Source organism: Aspergillus chevalieri, chromosome 2 (genome assembly GCF_016861735.1).
Source record: "Aspergillus chevalieri M1 DNA, chromosome 2, nearly complete sequence".
Classification (NCBI taxonomy): Eukaryota; Fungi; Ascomycota; class Eurotiomycetes; order Eurotiales; family Aspergillaceae; genus Aspergillus; species Aspergillus chevalieri.
The window spans coordinates 3928469-3946026 of NC_057363.1; the positions used below are offsets into that span (position 1 = coordinate 3928469).

Here is a 17558-nt window from a genome sequence, read left to right on the forward strand (position 1 = left end):
GCTGTACAGTCCAAAACATTTTCAAAATTTACCAAACCCACTAGTAGCTCCAAAAATGCTAATTAAGATCAACAAAAATCGGACAAGAGAGCTAACTATACTCCCGAATAGGCCTCAGACTCGTCCCATCTGGTAAACTTTGAGTAGCCTTCTTGAACCGCCGTGGAGACTGCGACGCCTGGTTTTGCGGCATCTTCCCTTTACTTCGCTTTGACGATGACGGGGTTGACTTTCCCGTAAGGCCCTTTAAATAATCCAAGCACCGTGTTACCACCCGGAACGGCAACGCCGTTAACGACATGAGTATCTGAACCGGGATAAGCATAGCCGCATATATCCACTCGATGAGCCGGAATGCAAATCCACGATTTCGATAGCGATCACCAGAGCGATGTGCCGCGGCTGCTAGCGAGACAGCGTCGCGGACTTGTGTCTCGAGATCCCGGAATCGGGAGTCTGTTTCGTAAGAGGTGACGGCGGTGCGTTTTTCATAGCGGCGAACTGCACGGTTCAGGGCGTCGATTTCGGGTTGGATGGCTTTTTGGATTTCAGCGGTCGTTTGTGATACGAGGATTTGATTCTTGTCGTTTTCTTGTTTAGGGGATTCTGGTTGGTTTTGAGGCGATTGTTCGGATGAAAGTCGTGCAGCTGCGGCTTCTGCGATGTGGATTTCGAGTTCTTCGAGTCGCTTGCTAAGATCCGCGATCTTGCTGGCGTCGATTCTGTCTTCTTCGTAGTGTGATGCGGAGTGGACGGTTCGCTGGAGATGAAGTGTGCGTGCTTGTACCATTCGCAGGAGATGTGCGAACGGCCGGATTTCCGACGCCAGAAGAAAAATGGTCAAGTTATAATTCGACACCAAGCCTTCCGATGGACGTGAGAGTTTGGATCTGATGGTATGCAGGAGCCATGTCCCGATCATGGGAAAGATAAAACATGACGCGAGGGCTGCGAGCTCGTGGATTTGGAGTTCGCGATTGGCAGCATTGGCGATGGCAGATGCTCTATGTAATTCTTTTCTTGTTTCGGTGTTCGAGGGCGACTTTTCTCGTGTATTTCCTAATGTTGCTTGGTCGTCATCCGACTCTTCCTCTGCTTCATAGTACTTGTCTTGGCGGACTGCCTGAGCGGAACGATACCAATCCCTGAATATCGTCAGCAGATAAAAGGAAGAAATACAAGAAAGCAAGACATACCATGGCAGTCGAACAGACCAATTTAAGAAGATGGCCGCCAAAACCAGCAAAGTGATGTCAGTGACCACGGCACTTCCATTTTTAAAGAACACCCCGGCGATCGCGGGGAACAAGGCCAGACCCAGCGGTGCAGATTGCCAATGCGATTCCTCCTGCAAGTCGACACCATTGGTTCGCCTGGACACGCGGGGAAGGAACAGGTCGTCTGTGGAGGATCGTATCGAGTTCCGTGCTTCGGATACCGAATCCGATAAGGTGGAATTCCGGCGTAACACCGATGTCGAGTTTAAGTCCTCTGCGAATGTTGTTGTCGCGGTTCGAGCCGGACCGCGTTGACGGAGCCCGGGATTATTGTATTCTTTATCTTTGCTGGAATTATCCGTGAAAGAAGTCCGGGGTGAGGGTGTTGGCCGGGGTTGCTCTGTCATGACTAACAGGGACCTGAGCGCGATCAGCCACGTGAGATCAGTTAATCCATGCTTGAAAGGCAGCAACAAGAGAAAAAGACCCGTGAACATACCATAGAAAATGCACCTGATTCTACCGAAGCACGGACTCAGTTTGCAGAATTGCGACTCGGAAGTGTGAAGTGGTGTGGTGTACAAGCGAACGGTGTGGACAGGGCTGACAGGTAGACTCAGCAGCTATGACGACATGTGACTCGGCGGAGCCGGGAGTTATTGTTTTGGCTTGCTGACTTTGGTTAACAAGCGGACATAGCTTATTTGCGCTTGGTCGGGACCGTAGCTGGCGGCAAGCCATGTACAGAGAGTACAATGTTGCAATTGGCCGTCCAGAAGTCCGCCATTATCCCACTCCGTTATGGCCAAAACGGGTTATCGCAGGAAGCCCACACTCAACGCTCCTTTGCCGGAGCTGAATAAAGGAGAATGTATCGCTCATAGAGGCCTTTGTTTTTTTTTTTTTTTTGAATCCATCGTAAAAGCAATGTCAATAATTACTGAATGGGGTTATTCTTGGGGGTTGTTATGTGCTGCGAACCGCTATCAATCTGTCAGGCCAGAGCTATCAGCCAATGGTCTTTGAAGGACGCAGTCATGGGTAATAGACTCACGGGAAACCTGAGAGAGATTCTTTTTTGGTTCAACTTCCAATCATTTGCTGCAATAGCGTCTAGCGATAGCGACGGCTTGCTGGAGCCCACCTATCACAGGCCATAGCGAGACCAAATCTCGAGAAAGGCTCGAAAATGCAACCTCATCACCATATTAGCTTGAGTTTTGACTTCCCAAGGAATACTTTCTCATGGAGATCTCGAGCAGGATGTGTGGTGAAGTTGGAAAAGGGAAGGACGAAAACGAGGGTCAATAACGGCTGTCAATGGGAGACGGTTCTATTGATACCCCAATGCGGTAAAGCGGCATCTCACCACAACCGCGCAGCGCAACAACGACACCGTTTTGATTCTCTTTCTTTATGCTTTTACCTTGACTTCACTCATTTTTTATTCAGTTATCACAAGCCCCAGTTGACCAATGGACAGGTTCCCTATTCAGTTGGCGCCTTCACGCCCATTGACCATGTATACAGACTCGCCTGGTCCCGTCGGGGTCCGATTCAATATGAACGGCGTTCCTCGTTTTCACTCTTCCTATTCCTATATCCAACAGAGTGACTGCTTCTGTCTCACCCTGTTTTATCCCGTTGTAGTTTCTTATTGGCGTCAATAGGAGGACATCAGGGCCATACTCCTGCTTCACTCCCTTCTCCATGTCTTTTCTTCAAGAAATGATGCCAGTATATTGCTCCTTGTCTTTTCATCAAATCCCCTTGCCTCATTGAATCGAAAGCTCGTACGACCACTGACATCCACACCCAGTTGCACACATCACAGCTCTCGATATTCGTCAAAATGGTCTATCCGCAGGCGGTGGCTATTCCTTTCCTATCCATTATTGGCATCTGCACTATCATCGTTCCCTTGATTCTGCACATCAAGAACAAAAACTATCCGTCCGCCAGCATCCTCGTCTGGTTCGTCTTACTCAATCTCTTCAACATCATTAACGCCTTCATTTGGTCAAGCGATGATATCGACTCGTGGTGGGATGGCACTGGTCTCTGCGACTTTGAAGTCAAGATCATGATTGCCAGTTACGTTGCGGTCCCCGGAGGGCTGCTATGTGTGTTCCGCAGTCTAGCCCGAGTGTTGGATACTCGATGTGCCACTCTCGTTCCCAATAGGAAGCAGCGCTGGCGCAATCGTGGCATGGAGATACTGTTCTGCGTGGTGGTTCCACTTCTTTCGATGGCAACCCACATTTTTTACCAGAAGAGTCGGTACATGGTCTATCAGATTTCGGGCTGCATCAACAACTTCGACGACAGTCCCATTTCGCTTGCGCTTGCGTTCATCTGGCCACCTGTAATTTGTTTGCCTGCGTGCTGGTATTGCGGTATGTATTCTTAAGTTTCATTGCACGAAATTTGTAGCTGACGTCGTCTAGGTCTGGTCCTTCACCGTCTACGTCTATATCGAAGCCAATTCGGGGACATCCTCAACGCATCCAACAGCAACATCAACAAATCCCGATTCATACGTCTCTTCTCCTTAAACTTTGTCATGCTGGTCCTTATCTTTCCGATCCAATGCTACGTCGTCTGGCAAAACACAGTCCTCTCGTTTCCGTGGCATACCTATTCCTGGAGCGCAGTCCATGGGCCGGAGTGGAATACGATCTTCAAGCATGCCACCAGTGGAAATGCATTTTTTGACCGCTGGGTTCCTATTGCCGCATGCTTTCTTGTGTTTGTCTTCTTTGGTTGCGGTAAAGATGCTAATGAGCTGTATTGGTCGTTCTTGAGGTCCTTAGGGCTTGATCGCTGCTTTGCTTGTCTTGACCCTGAGTATAGCCGTCGGACTAGTATGGATAGTTCTACTGGTAGCAGTATCAAGTTACTATTCAACAAGAACAAGAGATGGTCCTCCACCTCAAGGTACACTCGCGTCCTTCTCCTCTCCCAAAACATCATATCTAACAACATCCAGAACCTACGTAAACACCAACAACACCCCCACAAACCCCACGACACACCAATCCTACCACGACATCGAAAAAGGCATGCCCTCAATCTGCATCGACGAGGACCAAAACTCCCACCCCAAAGAAAAACCCTGGTTCCGATCCTTCTTCCACCGCCCCGCTTCTTCCAAATCTTCCAACCACGAAAGACACCCCTCCCATCCTTCATTGTCGGGTCAGAATACCGTGTCCACGAATGCTTGGGCTGGATTGAGCAGGAGCCGTGGGAGTGGTGAATTCAGTCCGAGTCCTACCAGGAGGGATTTTATTCGGGTGAAGCAGGAGATTAGCCAGGAAAGTATTATGCAGGAGATCGATTGAGCTGTTTTAAGTTGGTTTACTATGCGATATAGATACCCTGGGGGAGTAGGGTCTGCGTACTCGTTCCTTTGTTTACTTTTTCATCGTGCACAATGTGTACATAGATAGCTTGACAAAAGCAATTGATTTAACTCAAATTCACAACGTCCAAATCGAGCGATTCCGTAACCGTGAACCATCATTCAAAGTTATCCTGGCAGCAAAACGATATGACATGAACAATCATAGACATCGTACTGGCACCGACTAACATCGTAATAGTAGTACAGGGGACAAGGGACAAGGGAGACAAGATGGAGCTAAAACATAACCGACAATTAACTTCATAAGGCACCGTATATCTAATTCCTAATTCATTTATTGGTGTTCGGCAGATTCGGAACCCTCAGAACCCTCGGAGCCCTCGCTCTCCTCTCTCCTGATGAAGGCGCGGCGGAGGACGTCGATGTTGCCTGGAAGAGGACCAATTGGTCAGTTTTCTGTTTTGATTTTCCTCTTGGGGCCTTGATGGCATGGTGTGTTGGGAGGGGCACTCACGCTGCACAAGGGACAACTGCGTGTTCTTCCTGCCCTCGGCATCCTCATACTGACGCAAGCTGGTATCGGCCTCGACGTAGACAAGCGAACTACAAGCAAAACAAAACCCGTTAGCCTTTCTTCTTTCTCTCTTTCCCATGTAACAGAAGAAAAAACATACCCCTTCGGCAAATTGAGCAAGAAGTTCTTCTGGTTCTCCGAATCTGGGAACGAAGCCACACGGAACCAGTCCGTCTTGCGGTTCTGTGTACGGCCGTGCTCGCTAGCAACAACGTATCTGATAACTTCACGGCCAGAGGCGGTGGCCTGCAACTCGGGCTCGCTGCCCAGACGGCCGGTGAGGATCATGCGGGCGAGGTCGCGGCGCGAGGTGGTGCTGAAGGAGCGCGCGGTAGTGGAGGCGGCGCGGAGGGAGGGACGGAGGGAGTTCATCATGGCGGACATGGTGATTGTGTTCTTTTTAGATAGAAATTGGGGATGGGATGTGGAGGTAGAATGGATGGAAAACAATCTCGGAGGCAGGGTAGTTTTTCTGTTTGTATTCTGCCGCTTTTGGTATGGCACATGATTTGGCGGTCTGCCGATGATCTTTCACATCGGACGTCACTCTCTCCCCAAGTTGTGAATTACTCCAATCTCTTATTGTGAATACTCTTTCTTGAAAATATTCTTTATACTAGCTCGAACCATGCATTGATAACCTGTCGGTCTTGAGCTCGCACCAAGTCAAATCAGAAGCGGCGACATTCGAGCGACGATATCGGTATGGGCGTAATTCCTTCTGCTCTCCGTTCCATTATCAGTGGACATCACTCGGAGGATACCCTGACAACTCCAGACTACGCCTATGGTGATGGATCAACTGCTACTCAGCGCTATCGTTCGAATCGACTATGAGAGACCGTTCTGGATCTGTGGATCGAAGCTGACTGTTGCGCAAATCCAACGGATGATGAAAATGCTTGGTCTCACCTAGTAGACTGCATACTTCGTCTTTCTGTCTCTGGTAGTGAACTTCTAAAGGTCCGGAGTCTGTAAGTCGCTCGTGTCTCCTTTTTCATTGCCTCTGCTAATCCCTCAACCAGCCAGACTCAGTCGTTTTATGAGTATCTCCTGCCAGTACTACCATCCGGAATGACCGTAAATAGGGAAGTCAATTATTGCCTAATTGTCTATCGACAATCCCAAGTTGGCCCGATCTACGACATCCTCTCGTCCGGGGCGTCGTCAACACTCGTGTTGACCAACGGCGCAGTGACGGAGAATACACCCATCCTTTTTGGAGTTGAAATTAAGAAAACTAATGGAGATATCGATGACGCGAGGTACAATTGAAGATTTTTTTTATGCGTTCTTCAAACGACAGGAGATGTATCCTGAGCGAAAAGTTGATATGGCGATGATGGGTGTCATCGTGCATGGGCACATCTGGAATCCTTACGTAGTTTGTCGTGATGGTACAAATTGGTAAGGCTCTCTTTCTTCAATTCCCAAGCGAGTAAAGACTAATTACAGGGTACCTCTAGCACGTTGAGCGTTTAGCCCACGTAATCTGCCACACTGAAAGTTTTCTTGGCGTGTTCTCTCTTATGGACCGCATCCGAACTTACATTGAGAATGGTCTTTGGCCCGTTTATCACAACCAGATAATCATCCCGTTGGCAAACAAACTTATACATTTTCCCGCGCCTGATCCCATCACAGGCCAAGCCCCGATGCCTCTTAAGACCATTCATAAGGAGCTATTGGCGCACATAGTCGCATCAGGTGTCATGCTGGAGAGGAGTAAGAGGAGTGCCGACGAGGATATTGAAAGGAATGGCATTGCAGGAACATACTACCACCAGTAATGACGGATGCACATCTACTGTCTACGTGAGCGGGGTTGGTGCCAACGCACGCACCAAAAAGACAACCACACACAAATTCCCCTAGGAGCTTCACTAGGTCCTTCCTGAAGTAGTACATTACGAATGTCTTCCAGAAACTGGTTCACAAAGGAGGTGGCTCTTCAACCACATCTACCAGCTCATTGACCGCGGCCCGGCATCCTGCAAATATGATTCGGTAAAGACACAACTTCTGTTTCAGCTTCGGTAACAGGCTTCTCGGGGCGAAACATCTTCTCTCTAAATTTTCCTCGTCCGCATCGTGTTCCTTTATTTTCCCTGACCCCTATCCCGGTGTGTTGTTTGCACTTAATGTCGTTCGGGAAATGCTCTTTGTATTGTCTCATTTGTATCTCACATTCCGGAGGGCTTTTGGCGTGGTGCTTTGGCTTTTTCTGCTTTTAACATAGCGTCGGGTGTGTGTTATTTGACATGTTTTTATCGGTAGAACAAATAATGCAGCATTCGCTCTTGCAGTTCAAAAGACTGTACTCACAACCAACCAAAAGCAGTTAATTTGAATTGATTTAGACTGAAACTTAGCCCCAGATACACTGCACTGGTCGTATCAACAGCAACGTCAACTGCTCGTGTACCCACTGTCCATGACCTGGAATAGACGGAGCTCTTCGGGAAATCGCTATCACCAAACCAGAGACAAATATATGAGCACATGTCTAGCTCAAAGCCCTTTAATAATTGAATAACTCCCAGGATAAGAGTAGATGGGATACCATTGCTGCAAATAATAGGCTAAACAGTTGTTCAGCATGCAGATTTGCGATAGATACGGGGGTATTATATCATAATGCACGATAAGGGCAACTATACCCTTCCTACTTGGTTGCTAAAGGGACCCTTGCGCTGTATCAGGTCCTCCAAGTGCCGCTGTATTCAGAGACACGCACGTTGTCTTACATGTTTTTTTTTTTTCTTTGGATATTGTATTCCGAGTTGCTTCATAAGTGTCAAGGCCCGTTGGCTTTTACTGCATGATTCAATTCGTGCCCGGTTGCAAATGCTGGAGTTCATGTTTGAGATATTAGATGTTGTATTTCCGCGCAGTGCATTTCTCCTAATTCATTGGACCTTTATATCATTTGCAGAGGAAATTCCCATTATTACGTACGGAGTAGTCTTACTCCATGCTCTCTATTAACTAGTGGTAAAGTGTATATGTAACAGATGGGATAAAGTATGTCCAGGAATCAAAGGACAACGCCAAAACACCCAGCCCAATGGAAATATAAGACGCAACTAGAACCGAATCTCATAGCTACCTGCACGCGTCATGTACCGCACCCACTTAACGCTGCTGTAGTTATTCTTCTCAAACACCTTAAGGTACCGTACCAGCAACCCCGAACTCGTAAACATGAGCAAGCTAAACGACAGACTCAGTGGCGGCCGACTCCACGCCTTCTGATGCGTCATGCTAGTCAGCGTCGCATCAGCCGTGAGCACGTACTCGCTCTGCCCCGAGAACCGCGCAATCTTCCAGACGATGTTGTTATGCTCGGGTTCGTACTTTGCGCGGCCTTGGCTGGTGCGTTCGGTGGTAGAGGCTGTGTTGAGAGGCGTGGGAATGCGGACAACGACGTTTGTGGCGAACAGTTTCGAGCTGTAGTTTGCCTTGATGGCGACGCTGTATTCGACCTTTGTTGTGCCGACTTCGCGGACGATAGGGTGGACTTTGAAGGGGAGGTTGACATTCTCGGTGGCGCGGTAGCGCATTAATTCGAATTCACCGTCTGGTGGGACGAAGGAGATGATGCGGTCTGCGTCAAAACGGCCCAGCTTCACGCACTGGTGGAACTGGCAATCTTCTAGCGTGACCGATCCCGCCGCGGCACGAGTAGCCTTCATCGCTCCGTCCCGGTTCCCGGCCACAGACGAGCTAGCCGTACCACTATCCAGTAGAAGGCGGTCGTTCAATCCAAACTTGCACTCTGGTGTACCTGAAAGATAAGCGCGCATGACAATCTGGCCGTTAACGTCGGCGCGGAGGACGGTGCCCGCGGCGGACATGAGGAGGTTAACGTCTTCGATCACGTCGACGAACGCTTCGTTCTTGCGGTATTTGATATCCGAACGGCGCCAGGAGAGAGCTCCTGTTGCTTGCATGGTGATGCGGGAGGAATCAGTGGGATTGTTGGCGATGGCGGATTTGACGCCTTCCGTTGTAATGTACATTTTCAGGGTGTCCGTTTCGGTGTTTTGGGGGTATCCGAAGTCGAGGATTTCTGTCAATCGACACCGTCAGTTAGCCATTGTACGTGACAAGATGAAAAGGAGCGAAAAAAAATACCATCGAGCAACTCATAAATCAAGACAAAATTGTTCTTAACAGCCTCCTCATCAAACTTCCCAAAATAACTCTTCCCCAGAGTTATCATCCGATACATAAACTCAAACACCAATGCCGCGTTCGCATTGCTCTTCGTCACCGCCACCAGGTATATATTTTCGTGTTTCACATGGCTAAACGTCGTCGATCCTAGGGTCAGAATGGGCGAGCGGACTTGGGGGTTGGAGACAACTTGGATCCGGAAGATGTCGGCGAGACGGGGACGGCAGTCATTGCGAAAGGCGCGAAAGATGAGGTTTTCGCCTTTTTGGTTGAAAATGAGGATGCCAGAGAGCATTTTGGAGGTCGATTGAGGTGGTTAGTTGAGGATGGTAAGGGGTCAGGGCATTTCGGGGATGTCGTTCGGGGGTCAATTGACGATTGTCCTGACGCCGTGGGGATCGGGCGATCTGCATGCAAGCTAAGTATACGGTCACATGACTCACAGCCCTTATTTTACAGCCCAACATCCTCTTTCTTTCCACAGCTCTCCATCTGCCTTTTTCCTCTTCACTCTATGACATAAGTTTATGGTTTCCTGAGTCGACATCAGATTTGCAGACTGCTGAAACATCCACTTGTCCGACGTTCCAATGTCGGACCCGTTGACTGCCCAGGCAATTGTGCACAAGATGATATACAATCTCTACGGTCTCCATCAAACGAGAAATACAGAAAAAACGTGAAATATGCACAGTTTATGCGCGACATTGTAGTAGAGACTTTTCGCCCTAAGGAATACTACAACGAGCCCTTTTCCGAGACAGACAGCGTACAACCCGCCTTGGTCCTTGCCAAGATGAAATCTATCGCACCTAACACCCAGACTCTAGAGCGCTCTCTCTTAATTGTGGAGTGCACTTCGGGGGAGTGCATGCGCAAGAAGAATCGAGTTAGTTTTCATTCCGAGGCACGCTGATAAAACGGGAATGGCTTAACATCGAAAAATCGACCTGATGAGCATTCCCATTGCGATAGAAGAACAACGGAACTGAAAGCGGTGCTAGTAGATAATATGGAGGAGTTCAATGGGGTCAAACCAGATTCGACAGCAAGATCCCTTGGATCCCCCAAGAGAAGTATCGGCCCATCGACCTCTGCATGTTCACCATACAGTGGCTCGATACAAAGGCTCCAGTACTGTAAATATCCAGACCGAAAGATGATGCGAGCTTTGCAGCTCAGCGAGCATGAAAATCAGTCCCCAAGAGCAACCGAACTTCCTCTCTCCACAAAACAGCTACCAAGACTATCCGTTTCCTTATGGATTCCGGTAATCTGTGTTGTTTTTTGTGCGACTTGTGTTACACAGCTGGTTGTTTGGGAAGTACATGAATGACACCGTTGGAGTTGCTACATCGGATACAGCAGCATCATTGATGGCCAAGAGAAGATTGTAAGGATACGTTTCTCTCCCTCTTCTATCAAGGTTAAGTTGCTGATGCTAATTAAATTTATAGTCTGTTAACAGTTCTTTGGGGTGCATTAAAAAAACCTAAATACAGCTTCATACTATGGGGTTTTCAGAATGATGGATCTGCTAAGGCACGCCAGGTTGGTGCATACCTAGAGGAGTGTTCACTGACTGGTGAACGCTGCTGTGTTGTACCACTGCCTAGGAAATCGAGACCAAAATCCCGTTCTAACCCCTACGGATTCCGATATTCTGTATTATGTCGTCTTTTTGCGTCTTGTATTAATTCGTTTGCGTTGATTGGATACATCTAGTTGTTTGTGGGATACGGTCAGTTTGGAGTGCATTATTTAAAGCAATGGTCCAATTTGCCGATAACGAAGACTGTGTTGTCTCTGGTTTCCGTGTCCTACAGTTCAATATCTTACAGCCAACATGAACTTGTATTCCATTCCAATCCAATCCAATATCATTCAGGCAAGTGCCTCCAGTTTTATCCACATTAAGACTAGTACCTAGTTGAGAATTACAGTAAATCTAGAAAATATAGACACAAAGAGTAGGCCCAGATATAGAGACATATTCACAAAAAGAAAAGGTAGGAAAATAAAAAACTCAAGACTGGGGTTCTTCGTTATCTCCCCAAAATCACAACACATGGATGGTATCAAGGTTGGCGTCAAGGTCAGCGATCAAGCGTGGATATCGTAAGAAAGCAAAAAAAAAAAAAAAAACGAATAAAGAGATCAGAATAAAAGAATTAGGCCCAATTCCCAGGTATCATGCGGCGGTGTCGGCGGTCCCAGAACGAAATTAAAAGAAAATAGAAGAGCGAAAGTAAAGTCGAAAGAGGGATAGAAAGGTAAAAAAGAAAATAAGAATTATACCCCCCGCCCAGCACCAGTACTCGGCCTCGTACCAGGAAGCGACAGATCCTCGCTGTGTATAATCCCAACCTTCGGATCCGGAATCTGGATGTCCAGCGACATATACGCCGTCCTCCGCAGACCCCAAATCCTAACCCCATCCTTGGCACCGACCTCGCGATTCCATCTCTCCAGCCACGCCTCCACGTGTTGCAGATGCCGTTTTACAGCGGGGGCGCCAATATCCTCCCACAACCACCCGGTTACCAGGCCCAGAGCCCCGTCGATCCAGTTTCGCAGCCGGTACGGGTCGAACGCTTTGATGAGTTCATCGTTGACGATCGCGATGATCTTGCGAAATTCGTGTTCTGGTAAGAGTGGATCGAGGATTTCAGGGTAGAGGTTGGAGAATGTCGGTGCCAGATCGCCCTTCACCATCCAGTCGCGTCGAATGCGGATAATTCGTGTCGTTGTGTATTCCGATGACTCGATAGGAACGTGCGGGTTGATATGCGGAAAGCAAGGATGTGCCGGCCCCCAGGCCAATTCCTCCGCTACATCTGCCTGTGGTTGTTGTCCCGGATTCGACGGGATCGAAGCAATCTGCGACTGGGACCGCAGCGATACCTGTGACGGGACATGTCGAGGCAAATGTAGATCGCGAGTCCTTGGCGTCGCTGGCGGTGCTGTCGCTGTTGAATCCTGGGCCAAATGGGCCTGCTCCGGTGGCCGTAAATTATCTGCAGTCGCTGCCATTTCTCCCGTGCCTATGTTGTAGTTATTCTCGTCGTGATCGTGCTCGTAGTCAACGTCAAGCAAAGTGCCACTGCGCCTCTGCCCTTGAGGCACTGCGATACTCGTGCGCCAACTCTCCGTCTCACCCTGACTGCGCTCAACCACCAAACTCGACGGAGTCAACCGGCTGCGGCGCTGCTCGGGGATAGATAGCAGGGGATAAGCGTTGTGGTTCGCGTCGAGGGGAAGGTTCTCGTCGGACAGCTGCCACGGATGGGGAACGGCGACGGGGGTGATACGAGGAACGTGGTTGACTGGGTTTGCGAGACGAGCGGCCGGCGGTCGTAATATGCAACGCGGATTGTTGGTAACACCGGGATGTTTGCTGTTTGATAGCGGGATTGATCGCGCGCGCTTATGCTGTTGCTGGTTCTTTTGTCCCTGATGACGAGGGTACGACGTTGTCTTGTAATGATTCGCCCCCGTCAGGCCCTCGTCGCGACTGCGGTGGTGGTGGTGGCCAGGCGGGGCTTGGGCAACAGGGGGAGCAAACGACCTCGGAACCTCGGGCGATGAAAGAACCTGGGAACGCAGAACAATCGAAGAGGCCGTTTTTGGTGCGGGAGAAAACGAATGGGCGGTGGAGGGCGTAATGGTGAAAGAGGAGAAAGGGAAGAAGTTGAAAAAGCGATGGTCGAAAGGAGGCCGAAGATCGGGCGAACAGTGGAGCCGGCGGTGATTGGCGGGAGAGAGGCAGAAAGGGGGCTGGCCAACATTCAATTGTATATTCACTGTAGAGTAGAATAGAGAGAGAGAAAAGACAAGAAAGATAGCAACAAAGTGAAAGAGAAGATTGGCTGAATTGAGAGACAAAAGTCGAGTTAGCAGTGTTGGGTGGAACTATAATTAAATATAGTGCATACAACCGTCAATAGGTGTAAGACAACAAGCAAACATACGATGAATACTCGAAGAAAAGCAAAAATGGGAAGAAAAAAAGGAAGAAAAGAGAGAGAAGAGAAAGAACAGAGTCAATGATTATAAACCCGATATATATCTCCCACTATAATAATACCCCAAGTAAGGATCCAACCGTTGCTTGCGCTCATCCGAAACTCAACCAGAACCATACAAGAATCGGATCTATATCGAGTTTTGCCGATACAGATCTGACACAGTCCACACCTTGCTGTCTGGAGAATACATCCGACAATTATTGTGGGAGACCTGCCCTGATGCTCCCTACGGTGATGCCAGGCTCGCATAATAAATAATACACCCTTGCCAGGTTACCAGGGTAGGGTTGTTCATTTGAGCTTTGAAACCAGAATTGTCCTCATTCTCAATATTTTGTATTATACTGTACCAAATCTCCAAAATTTATAATTATCGTCGTATCGTTCCAGCAATCAAACCAATGCAAAAACAGAACTCAAAGGGGAATCTCAAATCTCAATACAGTACATCAAAAAGCAAATCCGCATAAAAACAAATCAGAAAAAGCAAGCTACGCCTTTCGATTCGCAGACGCCTGCATGCGCCTCATGGCTTCCCGGTGTAAATCATTCATATCACCCCGCTGCATCCCCTCCGCAATCGCATTCTCAATATGGAGGTTCACTGCTGAGTGATTGCGCGGCGATGGTGATCCAAAATACGACGACCGGTGGTCGACCGGACTTGTTGGACTCGTTGGACTCGTCGGGTTCGAGTTCATGCCCAGTGGGTCTCGCTTCTCTCGCAGATCTTCACGCACTGAATGGCGCCATGCGGCCATGATCGCCTGCGCGTTGTTATCTGACATTCCGGACCGAGTCCGCTGTGGCGGAGCCTGCGGGGAGAGGGCTCGTGGTCTTGGTGGTATCGGCTGTTGTTGCTTTTGCTGTAGCATTGTGCGCCGTTGCGATAAGGGTACATCGTCAGCTTCTTCCGGAGTAGGCAGAACTATGGTAGGCGACGTGGGCGAGGTAGGAGATGTGGGCGACAATGGCCCAAAAGTTGATTGTCGAGGACTACTGCGTAACCAGGGATCAATTGACAGCGAAGTTGATGACAACCTGCTTCGCATTAGATCCTCTCGTACTGCCAGAAGCGGAGGAGGTCCCTTCCACTTTGGTTGTTTGGGTGGTGCTAGCTGAGCCGGCTGAGGCTGCGGGCGAGGAACGGAATTCGATACAGGTGATACAATGGCAGCCAGTGGTTGGTTGACCATTGAATTTGACCTAGATACAGGCCTGTCTGTTTTTCGCTGCAGTGATTCGTGTGATGTTCGAGGAGCCTCGTTTGAGGTTCGTAGTTCCTTGAAGGAGACGCGGCGTTCGACGGCAGGTGGTGGCTGTGCGCTTAGCGGTGTTTGCAGCAGTTCCTTGACGTTTATCGGGGCAGGCGGTTCTTCATCTTTCACAGAAATCACCGGTTGCTCCTCTTCGATTGGCTGGATCGGTAGCGGCTCAGGCATTTCTGCATCGTCGAGATGTTTTGCCCACTCGTTTGTGCGGTACGATTGGACAATTCTGGACGTTCCTTCGGGAAGATGTTTCACCGTTTTCTCGTTCAGAGTGGCCTTTTCATTCTTTCGGGCTTTTGCCTTATCCTTTAGTGAGGATGGTTTCCGATCATCAGAGCGCTTGCTCTTTGTCGATCCTGTTACCGACTTGTATCCTGCAGAAGGCTTCGCGTCTTGCTGCTCTGCATCAGACTTTGATCCCTTCGTTGAAGCCCTCACACTAGATTTCTCAAGTGTTTCTGCCGATTTCACCGTGGCTTGATATGGAGCTGCCGGGTTGCGCCCCTTGTTGTCATCTTGCACCTGGGGCTTCTCATCTGTTTCATGCGTAGACGGAGGCGGGCCCTCGTGGCTGTAGTTTGAAGCAGATGTAGCAGGTCGGTACTGCTGCTTCTGTTCACCAACGGGAGCATCCTTTTCGCTGTGCTCGGAGGTATCTGGCTTTTGCAACGCAGTTTCTTGTTCAACATGATCCCGCGATTGCTCATTCGTAATGTCTCCGTTCTGCGAACCTTGCGTCTGATCAGGCTTCTTCTGATCTGGTTCTGTGGAATGACCCTCCTCATGGAATCCTTGTTCGGTGTTAACTCCCTTGGGTGCAGAACCATCCTCATAAGTCTTCGACTCCTCAGCGACCGGCTTATCCCCATCGATCCCTAGTCCCCGGGAGTCGCGCTTCACCTCGCCATCCGCTTCATAAACACTAGATCGACGAGAATCCAAAATACTATCCCCATCAACACCCTCCTCAGACGTATTCGAAGCCGCATCATCCCCCTCCCGAACACGCGCCTCCCGCGGCTGCGAAGCAAGCATCATACTACTCCTCACAGAATTCCGTTGCAGCGTAGCAATTCCCGAGAACCGTTTCGAGGAAGTTCCCGCTTCTGAGCCGATAACCGCGCTGACTTCGGACTGGTTGTCGTCTTTTATGCGGGTTGCGGCGGCACCGTCGAAGACTGCGGCTGGTGGTTCTGTTTCCGTACTGGAGTCTTGGCTTGAGGTGGATTCATGGGTCTCGTCTTTTGTGATTGAGTCGTTATAATTTGCTAATTTTAGTGCGATTTCCGAGTCGAGGTCATCGTTGGCTTCTCGTTCTTTGCACTCGGAGCAGCGATACGATTGCTGAGAAGACGCAACGAGGCTCTTCGCGTCGACTGTTTCGCCCTTTTTCAAATCAATATCTTGTCCGTCTTTTTCGTTTTCGACTTTTTGGGTACTACTCGATTCTGGCTTCGATCTAGCACCGTTTCCATATTTCGCTTCCCATTCAGCCCGTTCACGCGCGGTAGTCTCCTCCAATTGTCTTCCGACTTCTGTATCAGCTTCATCTTTTTTCCGTCTCTGTTCCTCGCGCAGTTTGGCTTCGTTCCGGCGGCGTTGGCGGATCATTTTCCAGAGACGGAGTTGGGAGACGATGCCTAGGAGTGCGACGATGATGGTTACGGCGAGTTCGACGCGGATGTTGCGAGTTATGGGGTAGGTATTCGTGTTTAGGGGAAAGATGTTGTCGTTTAGTTCTGTTGCTGTCAGTTTCTTTTCTCTCTATCGTCTGAGCCGGCCAGTGAACTTACCCCAGATGTACAACCAAAACTCCTTCAATCCCGCACGACTGAAACAATCAATCCCAAGAGAAACCGCAGTACCGCCCGAAAGCGCAGTGGAAATGATCAACCCATGAGGTCGTGTATATTGACTAAACGACAACGTATAGAACCCCACTGATATCGCCGCGATGAGCCCACTCTTGGGACTGACTTCCGTCAAAAGACCACCCGGCTTCAAGCAAAGAAGCCACATGCTAGCACAAAAGCCGCCCAGGAGGCATCCGAGTCCTTCCGTTAACTCTTTGAAGACGATCGCGAGGGCTCCGAAGGTGATTCCGGAGAAGAACACGGCGACGAGGTAGGCTCCTTGGATTGCGTTGCTGACGGGGGGGTTCATCACGTAGAGGATTAAGACCTGTGAGGATTAGGTTGGCAGATTTGATGGTAGGTAAAGGGGGACTCACAGTTACGCCTAAGCTGGTCAGGAGAGAAGCGGATAGGAATACTTGGACCCTGATTTCTAGTTAGTATGGTTCACGCTGTTTAGAGAGGGAAATGGACAGTACCATAGATTCCGAATACCAATCAACGCCAGGATTGCGCCCATTGCTATCAGAATAAAACCACCGACGCCCAACGCAGGCGTAATCGAGGGCTTGATAGGAAGTTCTCCTGGCTTGGGTGACCCCGTCTGCTTTTTGCGACCTAGAGGAAATCAGCATACAACAGCCACAATATCTAAGAGAATGCCAACCTACCACCCGATGTATTCGATGCATTCAAAGACGCAATTGTCGTTGACGCAGCCGTGTCGGTTGTACTTGTCGCAGGCGTAAAAGAATCCCCCGTAGTGGTAGCCGTTGCCGTCATCTCACTATCCGATGCGATAGCTGTCGTGGTGGTATTTGTAGGCTCATCCCTCGCCTCCAGGATGGCAACCGTTTCAACTCCGCATGCATCATGAGGTACCTGCGCTGCTAGTGTAACCAAGCTCGGTACCAGGAGAATAATCCAGGATAGTAAGTGAAAAAGCCGCATATTGCTAATCCGAAGAGGTTAGAATGTGAAGAGTATGTCGCACAATTCCCAGGATTCGGATGGGAGATCGCTGCGGGCAACAATGGAGACCCCTTCTCTTTCTATTGTTGTTTTGGCA

The 17558-nt window shown here is 49.3% G+C and overlaps 6 protein-coding genes across 6 annotated transcripts; 1 reads left to right on the forward strand and 5 right to left on the reverse strand.

Annotated features, from left to right (window-relative positions):
* Positions 1 to 91: 91 nt before the first annotated feature.
* Positions 92 to 1714, reverse strand: ACHE_21345A (uncharacterized protein; the record flags this gene model as incomplete). The annotated part of the gene is made up of 2 exons (XM_043275418.1): positions 92 to 1145; positions 1197 to 1714. 2 exons carry the CDS (start codon positions 1712 to 1714, stop codon positions 92 to 94), a joined length of 1572 nt encoding a protein of 523 aa, XP_043134409.1.
* A 1213-nt stretch (positions 1715 to 2927) lies between these two features.
* On the forward strand, positions 2928 to 4561 carry STE3 (pheromone receptor; the record flags this gene model as incomplete). The annotated part of the gene is made up of 4 exons (XM_043275419.1): positions 2928 to 2954; positions 3037 to 3613; positions 3665 to 4154; positions 4207 to 4561. The coding sequence occupies 4 exons, from the start codon at positions 2928 to 2930 to the stop codon at positions 4559 to 4561; spliced, it is 1449 nt and encodes a 482-aa protein (XP_043134410.1).
* A 357-nt stretch (positions 4562 to 4918) lies between these two features.
* On the reverse strand, positions 4919 to 5542 carry RIM1 (single-stranded DNA-binding protein; the record flags this gene model as incomplete). Its single annotated transcript, XM_043275420.1, has 3 exons — positions 4919 to 5013; positions 5099 to 5187; positions 5259 to 5542. The coding sequence occupies 3 exons, from the start codon at positions 5540 to 5542 to the stop codon at positions 4919 to 4921; spliced, it is 468 nt and encodes a 155-aa protein (XP_043134411.1).
* A 2702-nt stretch (positions 5543 to 8244) lies between these two features.
* On the reverse strand, positions 8245 to 9632 carry ACHE_21348A (AP-2 complex subunit mu; the record flags this gene model as incomplete). Its single annotated transcript, XM_043275421.1, has 2 exons — positions 8245 to 9230; positions 9296 to 9632. 2 exons carry the CDS (start codon positions 9630 to 9632, stop codon positions 8245 to 8247), a joined length of 1323 nt encoding a protein of 440 aa, XP_043134412.1.
* A 1997-nt stretch (positions 9633 to 11629) lies between these two features.
* Positions 11630 to 13306, reverse strand: ACHE_21349A (ERF4 family protein; the record flags this gene model as incomplete). The annotated part of the gene is made up of 2 exons (XM_043275423.1): positions 11630 to 13206; positions 13273 to 13306. 2 exons carry the CDS (start codon positions 13304 to 13306, stop codon positions 11630 to 11632), a joined length of 1611 nt encoding a protein of 536 aa, XP_043134413.1.
* A 550-nt stretch (positions 13307 to 13856) lies between these two features.
* On the reverse strand, positions 13857 to 17440 carry ACHE_21350A (uncharacterized protein; the record flags this gene model as incomplete). The annotated part of the gene is made up of 5 exons (XM_043275424.1): positions 13857 to 16375; positions 16430 to 16817; positions 16867 to 16915; positions 16969 to 17107; positions 17161 to 17440. The coding sequence occupies 5 exons, from the start codon at positions 17438 to 17440 to the stop codon at positions 13857 to 13859; spliced, it is 3375 nt and encodes a 1124-aa protein (XP_043134414.1).
* Positions 17441 to 17558: the final 118 nt, after the last annotated feature.